Below are 15,437 nucleotides of genomic sequence, written 5' to 3'. Positions count from 1 at the left end.
ATCCTGTTTTTTCCCTAAGTCCTCTCTATTTTTGAAATGGATTGTTCACTTGTTCTACCAGCTTGGCCTCAGATCTTCTTCTTCAAGACTAACTATGATGACACTTGAAAAGGAAAGTGGGAAACTTACACGCCAATACAGCAATGCCACCACTATAGGTTGGATTAATACCATCACCATGTTTGCCTCAACAAATCTTGAGATTTCCTAGTGGTCTCCCATCCAAATGCTAAGGCAGGCAAACTGAGTTGCAGCATTGTGGCTTCAGCCCATCCCAACGTGGTCGTGTGAACTGCACATTTTGAACGGTTCTGTTCTTAGTTCACAAATGCACGCCTGCTAATAATCCCCAGTTATTGTTTTCGTGCAGGACAAATCTAGGCAAAGCTAAATTATTTTTTGAAAATGGGGTCTCCCAGCAGATGCTTTTGTTTGTCAAACCTGAAATCAGAAACGCAATTTCCATAATATTTTTAGGCAGACAGTTAAATTCTCCATGACCAAATCTTCATTTTGGGCTGAGTGAGGGAAAAAGACACCTGTTTCTGTCCACCATATTGCTTGTAAACATTTATAGATTCTTCTTCATTACATTACATTCCTTATTTGACCTTGTCTGAACCTTCTTACTCTTCCGTGGGGTAAATATTGGACACCATTTCAGCTTATCTTTTGCACCAACAGACCAGATGCTTATTCTCATTGTACCTAACGTGTTCAGTGCTGTGCTTCTCAACCTCGGCAACTTTAAGAAGCGTGGACGTCAACTCCCAGAATTCCCCAGCCAGCCATGGGGAATTCTGGGAGTTGACGTCCACGCTTCTTAAAGTTGCCGAGGTTGAGAAGCACAGCACTGGAGTGACTAAATGCGTCCTGCTTCCGGTGCATTGCAGCAGGAGAATTTTTCCCACGCTGCAAATCCTGAAGGGGCGCAACCTTTCATGAAGCATTCCCAGCACCTCCTGGAACTCATTTCTCAGGGTAGTGCCAGAGAAGGGGGAAAAAAATAACAAAATGCCCAACATCCCCAAGCACGTGTCATAGCTGAAGCCAACAGCAGAAAGACCTCATTTCCCTCAACAGAACCTGCTCTGCACCTTCTTGCAAAAGGCCGACTTTCGCTTTGCAGGAACTCTTCTGCAGTGATGACATTGCCAAAGCTGCAGGTTCTTGTACCTTTAGTTGCAGTTACAAAGGTTCTAAAATTTGGAGGGGAAAAAAAAAAAGTGTCCTTTGGCTCCGACATTTTTTGCAACCTCTGCAGATGCTGCTTTCGCTCCAGGGACCTGGAAATTAATTCAGCTCGGGGTTATTTTAGTCCTCCAAAGAAATCTTCAAATGCACCAAGGAAGAGGTGGTATGGTTTGGCCTCACAATCGCGTAGTGCAGGAGGAACACCCCCAGAAAGGGCTCTGCACTGGGCAACAAAGGGCACACAGTGGTTCCCTTCATCAACAGGGGACGGCATTTAGACCACGTTCCCATCTATCGCTCCCTTTCACAGGACAGGACGTTTCCCCTTGCCAAGAGAAAAGATTGCAAAGAAGACATTAAAAAAATGGCAAAAAATGCACCCTTCTCCAGCCTAGGTCTGCACTGGCTACGAAGGGAGAGAGTCATAATCTAAGTATCTGGCAGGCACCAGGGCAGGAGAAAGCCATCTTGCCTTTGCAGAAGCCCAACGTTGAGGTAAGGAAGGGATTGGAATTGGTCCGTTTCAAATACGGCAGTTCTTCAGATGGGTGGCCCGGAATGTGAAAAAGACAGACGAGCGTGGGAAAAAAGGGAGGGAGGGACGGCGTAGGATGACGTGCTGAATGCCGCCAGTTTAGAAAGGGAGGTTATACCTGAGAACCCCAACCGAGCAAGGCAGGTTGGGAAGGTGGGCTCTCGTGCCAAGGGGTGACTGACAGCCCCTTGGAGAAACTGCATTCTCTCTCGTCTGCTCTCTGGAGCCTCAAGTCGAAGGATAAATCTTGCAATCAGCACCGTGTTTGAATCTTCCCTGGAAGGACGAGGACAAACGTCGAGGACGGATCCTTCCCGCGCTGCCATCGGAGGGCACAGATTCTGCTTTTCCCAGAAAATGAAAGGGGGGAGCATATACAAACCAAGGAATTAAGCAAAGGCCTCTGGTCAACTACCGGATGGCACTCCCGCTTCGGCCTTGTCTACGCCTAGGGTTCTCCGAAACAAAGCCCATTTCATCAAAGAAGGCACCCCCCTTTTCCTGATGCGCAGCCACCAGGCAGTTGGGGCCCTTGGCCTGTTCACCCTGCTCTAGATCCACACCGAGTTTTTCCCGTCTTTGCCATTCACGCTACCCTTCTCCGAACTGGCTTTCGGCTTGGCCCCGTGTTTCTCCTGGGCAACGTTGGCTCGATTCTGCTCTGCCATCGACCCGCTGGAGGCCGGGCTGCTGGTTCTCGAGGGCTGGCTGTTCCCCTGAGTGCCGTTGTAGCTCTGGAAAGCAATGTCCAGCTGCTCCTGAGCCACCCGCAAGTGTTTATGGAGGGTAGACAAATCCGGGGGGATGTTGTCGTCGGGGCTGGTGCACTGCTGTTCTTGGACCACGTTGGCCAAGTTCTGCTCGTGAGCCATCAGGCTGTTGGGGATCTTGGCCTGCTTCTCCGACTTCACCACCAGGTTATACTCCGGCGGGCAGGAGATGTTCTTTGGGTAGGCGGCGTAATTGTAAGGCGGCTGCCGGAAGCTGTGGATTTTCCGCTCACGGATGGCGTCGCGAATGGTGCCGATGCCCAGGTGGCACATCTCTGCCAGGTTGAGCAACAGGCAAAGGCAGCTGACCACGTACATCACCAGGAGGAAGATGGTCTTCTCCGTGGGCCTCGACACAAAGCAGTCGACGTTGTGGGGGCAGGGGTCTCGGCTGCAAAGGTAGTAGGGTCTGACCTCAAAGCCATAGAGCATATACTGCCCTACCAGGAAACACACTTCGAAGGAGGCTCTGGTGAGAAGCTGGAAGACATAAATCTTCATCAGCCCCTCTTCCTGGATGTGCCTCCTGCCGTCATGTTTCTGCCCCTTCTTCTCCTCCTCCTTTGTCTTCTTCTCCTCGTTTTCCGCCACCTCCTCAGCGATCATGGGCTCCTCCTCTGCGCCCAGGGAGTCCTCCAGATTCTGGGCCGCCTGCCAGTTGAGCACGAACTGCTTCCTCTTCTTGAAATTCCGAAACCTCTTCTTCTCCTCCTCCGAGGACCTCGCGATCCGGTGGATGGCGTAGCCCAAGTAGATGACGGAGGGGGTAGAGATCATGATGATCTGGAAGACCCAGAACCGGACGTGCGAAAGGGGCGCGAAGGCATCGTAGCAGACGTTGTCACAGCCCGGCTGCTTGGTGTTGCAGGTGAACTTGCTCTGCTCGTCCGAGTAGATGGACTCGCCTCCGACGGCCGTCAGCACGATGCGGAAGACGATGAGGACGGTGAGCCAGATCTTCCCCACGAAGGTGGAGTGATTGTGGATCTCTTCCAGCAGGCGGGTCAGGAAACTCCAGCTCATGTTTGTCATAGGGGCTAATCATTTACGGCCTGTAACATAAAACAGGGAGATTGGAAAATATGAATCCATCCCTCCATCCCTCCCTCCATCCATCCCCTCCATCCATCCATCCATCCATCCCCTCCATCCATCCATTTCTGGGTATCTTTGACTCAGTCTTGACTCAGGTCCATAACATTTTTGGACAAAATTTTGGAAGTGGTTTGCCTGGCCGCCTCCTTCCTCAGGCTGAGCAAGAGGGACTGGCCCATGCTCAGCCAGCTGGATCCATGCCTAGAGCAGGACTAGAACTCAGGGTCCCTTGGCTTCTAGCCTGGTACTTTAACCTCTATGCCACCGTTTCTCAACCTTGTCAACCTTAAGATGTGAGGTCTTCAACAAGCATGGCTGGCTGGGCAATTCTGGGAGTTGTAGTCCACACATCTTAAGGCCCCCCAACTGGCCCTCAATCATCACCATCATAATAAAGTCCCTGTGGTTTTCTTGGCAAGATTTCTGGAAGTGGTTTGCCCTGGCCGCCTTCTTCCTAGGGCTGAGCGAGAGGGACCGGCCCAAAGTCACCCAGCTGCTTCGATGCCTAAAGCAGGACTCGGTCTGATCTGCAGGCAGGAAGTCACCTGATGGAACGTGTCTTACTTTTTCAAGACGCAAAGTCATGTGTTTAGAAAACCAGCATGCTGCAGAGCAAAGTGAAGATGCAACCCTTCCCCATTTCCAGCTACTTTTTTATATAAAGGGGCTTCCTTCCTTCCTCCTCCCCGCCCCTCCCTTCCTCTTTCCCTCCCTCCCTTTTTTTCTTTTTCTTTTCCTTCCCCTTTCTGGAAGACCCTTCAATCTGATACGGTGTACTCCAAATATACCCATCTGTTAACTGGGAAAGCTACCTAAGTCACAGCCAGTCCCAGGTTTAAGTTAATTTCTTAATTCCTTTTCAACTCAACACTTTGCTGAGATAAACTTTTTTTTTTTTTCCCTTTTCAGTACATCCTAACATGCAGCCAGGTGGCAGCATCTCGCAGCTCTGACCTTGGAAAAGCTAAGCAGAGTCAGGCCTGGTTCGTGTTTGGATGGGAGACCATCAGGAGGAGGCCGAGCTGTAGGTTGGATGGGGAGGTTGAAAAAAAAACATCCCCTCTCCTGTGCACATCCACGGAATCAGAGGAGGACCGTACGGCGCTCAGACTGATTCGTCCCTGGGGTAGCTCAGATTTATTTGTTTATTTGTTTATCAAATTTGTCACCACCCATCTCCTCCCACTGGAGGAACTCTGGGTGGTTTACAACAAAATCCTCAATAAAACAATAAATATATAAAATACATTATAAAATTACAAATTATTAATAATATAGATACAAATAAAGTCCAGATGGCTATATCGCATTCAGTCTTCAAGTGGAAGGGGTGCTTCAAGGCACTAGCCAACCCCAGGCATGACTCCTCTCCTCCCTGCCCCAGGCCAGCTGGCAGAGCCAGGTCTTCAATTTCCTCTGGAAGGCCAGGAGTGATGGGGCTAGCCTCACCTCCGGGGGCAGGATGTTCCAAAGGGCGGGCACTACCGCAGAGAAGGCCCGCCTCCTGGACCCCGCCAGATGGAATTCTCTTACCGACGGGGTCCTGAGCACGCCCTCTCTGCAAGATCGGGTCAATGTAACGGGGAAGAGGTGGTCCCTCAGGTAACCCGGTCCCATGCCATGTAGGGCTTTAAAGGTGATAACCAACACCTTGAATTGGACCCGGAAGCACACTGGTACCCAATGCAGCTCACATAGCAAAGGTGTTATGTGCGCCCTTCTAGGGGCAACACAAATAGCCTGTGCGGCCGCATTTGGGCCAGCTGAAGCTTCCGGATACTCTTCAAGGGTAGCCCCATGTAGAGCGCATTGCAGTAGTCAATATGGGAGCTAACGAGGGCATGTGTGTAAGTAATCTTAAAGTTAATTATTAAGTAATCTTAAAGTTACTAAGGTTGAGAAACTGTGCTCCAGACAAACCAGTTCCCCCATTCTGGGGCTTCCAGCTCCCGAAATTCCCCAGTCCCAAGCCTCTCCTGAGAATTCTGGTCCTCAGACCCCATCTTGGAGGTACGGGTGGCCAACTGGAGAGGGACAAGACTATGCCTTAGAACTTATTTCAAACCACACTTGAAAGAAGGGCAGGTTATCTATTGCTGCTTGCCCCCAACCTCAAAATATGCTTGTCTCCCTGGATGGCTCTCTCACGTACACACTGTAGTTGTGATGGAAATGCTGGACCCTGGGTCCAAGTCTGTTAGCTGTTAGTCCTCAGCCCCTTTAGAACTCAACTACCCTTAGGAGAAACCTGCATTGCTCCAGAATGATTTTTAATTGCTGCTTGGGGTCTTTTTTAAATTTTTAATTGACTGATCCAAAACAATTTTTAATTGATAGATGGAGTCTTTTTTTTTTTAAATGATTATTCCAGAATGATTTTTTAATTGATAGAGTCTTTTTAAAAAAAATTGTTTGCTCCAAAACGATTTTTAATTGATGGGGTCTTTTTTAAAAAAAAATGATTATTCCAGAATAATATTTAATTGATAGTCTTTTTAAAAAAATTTAACTGTTTGCTCCAGAATGATTTTTAATTGATAGATGGGGTCTTTTTTTTTAATTAATTGATTCCTCTGAAATTATTTTTAATTGATAGATGGAGTGTTCTTTTAAATTTTTAACTGATTGCACCAGACTGATTTTTAATTGATGCTTGGAGTCTTCCATATGGAAATATCCAGAAACTGAACTAGCCAAGAATATGGAATAATTAAAAGAAAAGGAGGCAGGAATCCTGCTTGAAACCGGGGTGTTACATATGCATGCATCTTCTCTTCCATCTTTGCTCCAGTGGCTTCATCCTAGATGGACCACAAGAGAGAACCTCAGAAAAGTTGGTGGGGACTTTTAAGACAGCAGGGAGACTTCCACATTAGCAAAGACAAGAGAAATGTTGGGACACACCAAAGACAGCGTGCATAAATTTTGACAGCGGAATGCAATCCACAAAATCTTACCCCGTTATAAACACGGTAATCTTTTTCACCACAAGACCTTGCTTTTTTAGGAAAGTTGCTATTCTGAACTCACAAATTCCATTAAACGCTGTGCTTTGTTGAAGGCCGAGCCTTCTTTAAGACTCTAATGCAAGTTTAAGAGCTGCAGGAACATTTTTTAAAAATAGCTTGCTCTCAATTCTCTCTAAAACGACACCGGGAGACGGAATGGAGGATCAAATTAATACAAACCAGGTACTCACAGAAATGATGTTTCAGCTCGGGCCAGATGCTTCTTCAAGGGGGAGAAATCCGGAGGGGGAAAATGTGTCTCCCCATCCAAAACAAACAAACAAACACAATGCTTTGTGAAACTAATCCTCGGCCAGCTTGGAAGGAAGGCTTTCTGGCAAACTTTTAAATGCATCCTGTCCAACTCCGCCTTTCTGACAGCAAAGCGCTCATTCTCCCCCCCCCCACACACACACCTTTCTCCAAACAGCCAAAGGCATCAATTCAAAACAACAACTCCCAAATCACAGCATTTCCATGATGGATTCTGCCAACATATCAATCAAAAGAGAAAGAAAGAAAGAGAGAGAGAGAAAAGAAAACAAAAGAAAGAGGAAGAGAGGGAGGGAGGGAGGGAGGGAGGGAGGGAGGGGAGAGGAAGGAAGGAAAGAAGGAGGAAGGAAGGAGGAAGGAAGGAAGGAAGGAAGGAAGGAAGGAAGGAAGGAAGGAAGGAAGGAAGGAAGGAAGGGACTCCAGCTACCCTCTTAAGCTTTCCTAAAAATCCTTCTGGTTAACTTTCTGCTCTTTGCTTCCTTTCTGTTAAGCTAAAAGTTAAGGCTGCCAGTCTAGGCACTGGTAACGGATTCAGAAGGACGGAAGGCGTGACTAATGAGAACCATCTGGGGAGCACGTGGCCAGGCAAAGCCCTGAGTGGAAATCTTTGGGAGAAATTGGAAGCTGGGATAGAAGTCAGAACAAAGCCACTTTCGCCCAAACTACCCGCAAGTCCCCAGCAGAGGAAACTCCAGCGAGCTCCTGGTGGTGGCATTTACCTGGGGCTCAGGAGATCAAGGCAGAGACTGAAACCAGAGCAGGATACCTGGAATTCTGCCTGGTAACAAAGACATAAAAAAGTCTATCCTTCTGCAAAAAAGACAAAAAATCCAAGATTTTGCTTCGCTTCGTCTGTAGTGAATTGACTAGAGCAGTGTTTCTCAAGCTGGGCAACTTTAAGACGGGTGGACTTCAACTCCCAGAATTCCCCAGCCAGCCAGGCTGGCTGGGGAATTCTGGGAGTTGAAGTCCACCGTCTTAAAGTTGCCCAGCTTGAGAAACACTGGACTAGAGGTTGCATTTTGCATTGTTTAACTGCAGAGACAAAGGGGATATGCTTCAAGAGCACGCGAGGCCCGCCGAACGATAACAGAGATTAGGACTCTGCATCATTTGAGAAAGATTTGGAAAAATGATTTGGGGGCAGCAGCTTGTATTCAGAGCTTCCACTCAAGCCTGAAGAAGATGCGACTGTTGGAAGGGCTGCTTTAATGAGGGGGCTCATTAAGGCAGCTGCATCTTTTCCCAAGCTCACACCAACCCCTTAGTTGCCCTTTGCTTGCCTTCCTCCCCCCATAGATGGTAGATGGTAGGGCATCTAGGTTGGCAGCAAATTCAGCGGGCAGCCATCCCATATCAAGGCAGGCCGACCTGCAATGAAGACCTCCCTTTGGGGCAACTCTTCTCACCAGGGTCTGGTGAAGGCTACCAGATATTTCAGGATGGGCTCCACCAGCTGGAGCAGAAGCGGGTGCTGAAGCCACATTGGCCAACCTGCCCTTCCTTCGCTGGGCTGCAATCTCTGAGCAAAAAGGAAGCCCACAATTTTCTTTTCTCCTGTTATGGACCAGCCCAAGGGTGGCTGCCGGGGAAAGTCAAGGGTGGGGAGGGAGATGACAAAAGCAGCATCACGCCGTGAGCTCTGCCCCCTTTCTGTGGGGCATGGCATCACGCACTGGTAGGAAAGGAGCAGAGCGACCTGCTTGCAGCCTTCGGAGAAAGTGGCTGATGCGACGGATGCCTCTACGGAGGATTTCTCAAAAGCTCTGCACCTTTTGAAAAATGCACTGTCTCTAACGGGACGCATTGTGCGGAATTGCAGATGCTCCAGGAGGTGGGCTTGGGAATCACAGCATAAAATCATTTTCAGAATTTGCTTTGGATTCCAGAGGATCTCAATTGCGTGTTGGCATCTTAGCTCAAGGAACCGTATAAAGCTTCTAGCTCGAAAGACGATTGAAGGGCTGAAATCCGCCAAACGGGCTAGCTCCCAAAATTAAAAGCGGGTGTTCAGATGCAGGAGACATCGCCAGCTCAACACTGGGGCAAGAAGAGAATTAATACATGGAAGGGAGGAAACTGGCAACAAGGGAGAGGAACTGTAAAAAAACCAGAACAAAACAAAGGAAGGACAGAGATATAAACGCCGGAAAAAGACACTGCAGGAGGCTTGCCGGACAGTCTGAAAAAGGATTTATTGCAAAGTTATTGTTCCAGCCAGTGGTTACAACCATTGTATGCAGGAAGATAAGCCACAGACTCCTCACAGGAGACGCTTCAGCAGGCAGTGCTGATAAATCCGTCTCACAAAGACGCCAGTAAGAGGCGGCCTGGCTCAGAGGGCGACTTCATCCGAAGGCTGCTTCTCAGGGCAGCCCACAAGAAGGCAAAATTAAAACTCGGGACCAGGCAGGACCAGCCGATCAGCCCGTCAGCTGCCACCTCCCACCCCGGCTCCTTTGCCCACGGAGACCGGGAGACGCTGCGGCACCCAGCGCAGACCCACGGCCGGGTCCAGCCAGGCCCCTTTTCGGCTAGGGGTGGCTTTGACCTGCCTCTGGAGGGCTCTGGGATGGTGATGATCCCAATGGCCCTTCCCCAAATCCCACAGGGCGGGTTTCTAGTGGTGTTGGCTGGGTGGTGAGATGAGGCCAGGCAGGAGAGGAAGGAAGGAAGGAAGGAAGGAAGGAAGGAAGGAAGGAAGGAAGGAAGGAAGGAAGGAAGGAAGGAAGGAAAGGAGGGAGTAATCGAGGGAAGGGAAGGGGAGATGGGAGGGAGGAGACAGAGTAAGGAAGGAAGGGAGTAATGAAGGGAAGGGAAGGGAAGGGAAGGAGGGGAAGGGAAGGGAAGGGGAAAAGGGAAGAGAAGGCGAGGCGAGAGGGAGAAAGGTAGGAATGAGAGAGGGAGAGAGGAAAGGGATGAGGGTGAAAGGAGGGGAGGGGAGGGAAAGAGAGAGGAGGGGAGGGAGGAAGGGGAAAGAAAAAGAAAGGAAAGAAAAAGAAAGCAATGCTATCATTAAACTGCTAACTTGGCCAAAAAGTGCATGAATGCAGTTAACCGCAAAAGAGCCAGGGTGGTGCGTCAGTTAAGGAGCGGAGACCCCCAGGCATACCTCCAGCCTCCACCTTGGAAACTTCCTGTGTGACTCACACTCCCTCAGCCTAACTGACCTACCTCACAGGGTTGTTGAACTGTTAGCAACTCTGTCAAATCTGCCTTCCTGCAGCTTTGTTCCATCATTCCTGCCCTCCAAAGAGAAAAGCCATCTTTCTTTCTTGGAGTCATCCTTTCACAGCTGTTAGAGGTCTCCATTCTCAAACGCCATCACCCTCCCCCCCCCCCCCGGTCCCTGCATGGGCTACTCTCCAAACCAGGGTTTCTCAACCTTGGCAGCTTGGAAGATGCGTGGACTTCAACTCCCAGAATTCCCAGCCAGCAGCGCATCTTCATGTTGCCAAGGTTGAGAAACCCTGGTTTGGAGGGAGCAGCTTGGAAGATGCTTCAGAGCCCAGCAGCCTCGCAGACAGCCAGAAAAACCTCTATTTGGGGGAGAGATAAACATATGCTGGAAGAGAACAATTCCTTCCATGAATGAGTTCCTGTCACTCCCTTATGCAACTCTTTTGAGGCGTTTTCCCCTCCAGCACAAAGTGGCCGCGGATTCTCCGAGGTGCCCATCCCAGGAACGTGGCGAGAGGCGTTGGCATCTTGGCACTTGGGGACTTCTCTGGCCCAGCCAGGCCTGTCGTGCAAAAGTCTTCAAAGGACATGGAGCCGTACAAAAGCAGCTAGGCTGCAAGAAAGCTCCCGGACCTTTTGTTGATTTTATTTCTCAGTGAGGCTGATAGCCCGGCTTTGATTCAGGAGCTCAAGGCATCGTATGCAGCACGCCGGCCACCTGTTTTTCCCCAGAACAACCACCCTGTGAGGGAGGCTGGGCTGGGGGAAAGAGAGGGGGGAGCTCCAAAGGGTATGGGGGGATTTGAACCTGGTGCCAATCCAACACCTTCCCTACGACATCACACCAAACAGTCCTAGTTCATGCGACACCAGGATCAAGATTAGAACAGACCAAAGTTAAGCCAAATTAAGTTAAAACAAACCAAGGTTAAACATAACCAAGCTTAGGACGCTGGGCATTAAAACTGCAGAACTGATGCAGGGAAGGCTTGGTGTTGTGTGAACCCAGCCTTTGAGATGAAAATCCAGATTTATTTTCCAATAGGAAACGATTCACTTTCTCTTACATCCAAAGGCCATCTCTCTTTCTCCATCACCCCAGCAGTGAGCCAAACTATGGTTTGCCTGCCTGAGACCACTGAATCTGGCTAGTATGCTGTGTAAAACAGAATCAGTGGCTTGGGGGTTGTGTGAACCTCATCCAAGTGTGATTGACACAGTTGGCCGTGTCAGAGCAGACCACGACTTAACACGTTGCATGAACGCAGACCCCTTGCCGGCCCTTGTGCAAATGGTCATTTGGTCAAAGAGTCCAGAAGTCTTGGGCCCCAAACTATACATCCCTAGGTCCAACATGAGTGGGACAAAGCCTATCACATTGGGGAGGAGGTCTAACTTGGCCCCACCATGCTCCTTCTATTAATTACCCAGAATGCCCACCAGGTAGATCACTTCAGGGCATTGTGGGAAATTTAAAACAAAGCCTAACAGAGGGATAACCAGCCTACAACCCTTTAGGTATTCCTGACCTACCACACCCAGCTTCCACACTCACCGTGAACTGTGATGGCTGAGGCCACTAGGAACTGTGGTCCAGCAACACCTGGTGAATTGCCTGGCCATCCCTGAAAAGATCTGCTTTTTCCCCCCCAAATAATTTAACTTTACAAAGGAGGGTCATTTTATATTGCCATGGCAGCAGATGATTTTCACCATATCCTTCTCTTGGGATCGGGGTTGCCTTTAAGATGTCTGGACTTCAACTCCCAGAATTCCCCAGCCCTGGCTGGGGAATTCTGGGAGTTGAAGTCCAGGCATCTTAAAGTGGCCGAGGTTGAGAAACACTGAATTAACACCTGGAAGAGAGGCTGCTTAGACAAGCCATTAAATGTCGAGGCACAAATTAGCGGCAGCACACTCCCACCCTGACATTTTTTAAAAAAAATTCCCAGCACGGTCCACAACACCACGGATTTCCCAATGATTCCCCCCTCCAAGCACCAAACAGGTCTGACTTGGCTTTGTTTGAAAAAATCTTCCCCTTCTGACCCGAATGTCGTCCTCCCGTTCTTAAAAACACCCAACTCGCATTTGTTCATTTACTGCCACATTTAGAGGCCACCACAAGTGTAAGATGCCTTTTGGGGGTGTTATTTATTTAAAAAGCAATGGCTAGGGCGAAGATGGATGGTTCACCCTCCCGATCATCCCAGAAATGACCCAAAGTCACGACTTAAATTGGCTTCTAAGAAGAGCAGCTGATTCAACAGCCTGGCAAGAAATTAGAACAAATTTCTTTCTAATCTAGAGAGACTCATACTAATTTTCTCATTTCAGATACTGAGTCAGCGCATAGCATGGCCAATCTGGTCGTTCCAGTCTGGCTGGTTTTACCCTTTTGACAGTTTTTACTGTTTTTCGGTTCTGCACGCTGCCCAGAGTCCGTCGGAGTTGGGCAGCTATAGCAAATGAATAAACAAACTGATAAATGCATGGGATTTATCCCGATATAGGGTGGGGACCGTTATATGGAAAGCGGAGGAGGAGGCAATTTTGCTGAATTTGGGTGCAATCGGAGCATCTTAGCCACAAAACGAACTGCCAACAGTGGCTAGTTTTATGTAGGTATAAGTGTGCAGGTGTACGCATCTTTATGTATATATGCAGGTGCGTGTGTCGGTATCTTTTTTATATGAATTGTATTAAAGGTTTTACAAAGAACATAAAAATGAACACAATGAATCAAAAGTAAAAAGAAGAAAAAGCAAGCAAGCGTCTGATTTCGATATAAGTACAATTACCAAATTATCTCTTACTCTACGATTACAAACAAAACCTCACTTTTTTCTATTACCCAATTTTTTTCTAATCATCAAGACCACAAGTCATAAGTGCGTTTTTTTCCCCATTTCGTGCAAAAAGTCTGTAAGGGGTTTCCAGTCAGCCATAAATGTAAATATATGTGGGGGCCAGTATCTCTGGGTATGTCTGAAGTTGCTGCTTCAGCTTTCAGCCTTACAATCAGGAGGTATGCCAAGAAGGAGAAGGAGAAGGAGAAGAGGAAGAGGAAGAGGAAGAGGAAGAAGAGGGAGGAGGAAGAAGAGGGAGGAGGAGGAGAAAAGAGGAGGAGGAGGAGACGAAGAAGAAGATGGAGGAGGAGGAGGAGGAGAGAAGAAGATGGAGGAGGAGGAGGAGAAGAAGAAGATGGAGGAGGAGGAGGAAAAGAAGATGGAGGAGGAGGAGGAGAAGAGGAGGAGGAGGAGACGAAGAAGATGGAGGAGGAGGAGGAGAAGAAGATGGAGGAGGAGGAGGAGAGAAGAAGATGGAGGAGGAGGAGGAAAAGAAGATGGAGGAGGAGGAGGAGAAGAGGAGGAGGAGGAGACGAAGAAGATGGAGGAGGAGGAGGAGAAGAAGATGGAGGAGGAGGAGGAGAAGAAGAAGATGGAGGAGGAGGAGGAAAAGAAGATGGAGGAGGAGGAGGAGAAGAGGAGGAGGAGGAGACGAAGAAGATGGAGGAGGAGGAGGAGAAGAAGATGGAGGAGGAGGAGGAGGAGAAGAAAAGGAGGAAAAGGAGAAGAAGAAGATGAAGAAGAAGATGGAGGAGGAGGAGGAGGAGGAGAAGAAGAGGAGGAGGAGGAGGAGAAGAAGATCATCTCATGCAGAGACAAACGAGCAGACTTCTTTGAGAATGGAAAACTCTTACAGATCTTCCAAGTGGGACTGGGGGTTTCAAAACAGGGCAGAGCTCCGTCCTAAAGAGGAGAAAAGCACACCTCTCCAGGGAGACCTTGAGAAATCGCTTATCCCAAAGCTGAGATAGATTTTGGAAGCTCTGCCAAGCTACACCGCAGAGAATGGCTACAGACCACAAGACGATAACATTTCAGGTAGTTGTAGACGGAACAGCGCAAAATAGAAGAGAAGCCAGAGGCAAATATTTGGTCTGGCAGGCAGCAAACTATGTATTTCAGAGGGAAATTTAGAATCCCCACCAGACAAACACTCATTAGAGAGAAAACACTCATTTTTCAGGGTCAAGTGTTTGCACAGTTGGGCAGCAGATGGCTCCAAGAATGAAAAAGCGGCCTGGATTCTTACCAGGATAATAGCAGTAATAGTTACATTTATTGTTTTATTAAATGTGTATGGCTGCCCCTCTCGCCAAGCGACCCTGGGCAGCTAACACCCGCAAAACATCCAGAGAATCATAGGGTTGGAAGGGACCTTAGAGGTCCTCCAGTGCAACCCCCTGCTTGCTTGCTGGCTGGGGAATTCTGGAGTTGAAGTCCAGACATTCTAAAGTGGCCAAGTTTGAAAAACACTGCTTTAGAAGGTTGTATGAAACAAACTCAAGCTCTGTCTTCAAGCGGAGACATAACCTTCGGCTGGAAGGCTGGCATACTGACCAGCTGCCACCTGGCTAGGGAATTCTGGAGTTGAGGTCCATACATTTTAGAGTGGACAAGCTTGAAGAACACTGCCTTAAACCAATGGGAAGTCCAGAAGAAACATGTTTGGGGAGATTTTAAAGAAGGGTACTCAGGAGAGGGAGAGTTGAAATCTGAAGGCGTGCTGATGAAGGAAGGGCGACCGGGCATCTCGTATTTAAAGCACATCTGGCTAATGCAGAGGCTTCCTACTCTGCCAAACGGAGGTTGCAAATCCCTGATATCTTCTGAAAGAACTTTGCAGCTTCATCTGTAGCTCACTAAACCACCATCAGCGCAGGCTTAACAACAACAACAACAAGGCATTAAAGCCACTGTATGTGACTCACATCCTTCAGAATGATGGAGCATGTTATCTGTGGAAATTTCAGGTCCCCTGTGGAACCTGACACTTCACAAAGCTCTTGGAGACAGGCCAGATGTTGAGGATGTCCTGCAAAGATCCTTCTTTGATTGTTTGTTGGGCAAGGGTTTCCTGAGAGGCTCTGAAGCACTGAAGTCTTGCAACCTAGCCTCCTGGATGGATTTGGTTGCAAGAAAGCTGGGTTTATTCCCAAACCAGGATTTCCCAGTTTCATGGTCTTATGGAAGGAAGAAGAAGCCCTAACTGTTCTTATCCTTCCTTTCATGAGAAGCTTCATCCCCTCTTCCAGGCAAAGGAAAATCCTGAGATTGCTTCCCCTCACCCCCAACCAATATTCAGTCCTGACTTCAACCCAGTCTCCAAGGGCCCAAGTGAGGCACCAAGCCAGACTCTTTTTCAAGGCAGGTGGAAGTTAGAACACCACGGTTATCCCAAGGGCCCCACTAACCTTGATTCCCCAACCTATCATGACTGGTTCCTGTGAGATGATTTTGTTTTTGTTGTTGTTTATTCGTTTAGTCGCTTCCGACTCTTCGTGACTTCATGGACCAGCCCACGCCAGAGCTTCCT

At 48.6% G+C, this 15,437-nt stretch overlaps 1 protein-coding gene across 1 annotated transcript in view; it reads right to left on the bottom strand.

The window, feature by feature from the left end:
* Nucleotides 1-1,773: 1,773 nt before the first annotated feature.
* Nucleotides 1,774-15,437, bottom strand: part of GJC2 (gap junction protein gamma 2) — a 32,799-nt gene continuing 19,135 nt past the window's right edge. Inside the window, exon 2 of the mRNA XM_063303286.1 lies at nt 1,774-3,551. Within this exon, the coding sequence (XP_063159356.1) occupies nt 2,281-3,531 (1,251 nt within the window). The 5' untranslated portion in view covers nt 3,532-3,551 and the 3' untranslated portion in view covers nt 1,774-2,280. The remainder of the gene's footprint in view (nt 3,552-15,437) is intronic.

Source organism: Candoia aspera, chromosome 4 (assembly GCF_035149785.1).
Source record: "Candoia aspera isolate rCanAsp1 chromosome 4, rCanAsp1.hap2, whole genome shotgun sequence".
Classification (NCBI taxonomy): domain Eukaryota; kingdom Metazoa; phylum Chordata; class Lepidosauria; order Squamata; family Boidae; genus Candoia; species Candoia aspera.
The sequence above is the reverse complement of the archived record's forward strand: the minus strand, read 5'-3'. Positions and strand labels throughout refer to the sequence as shown.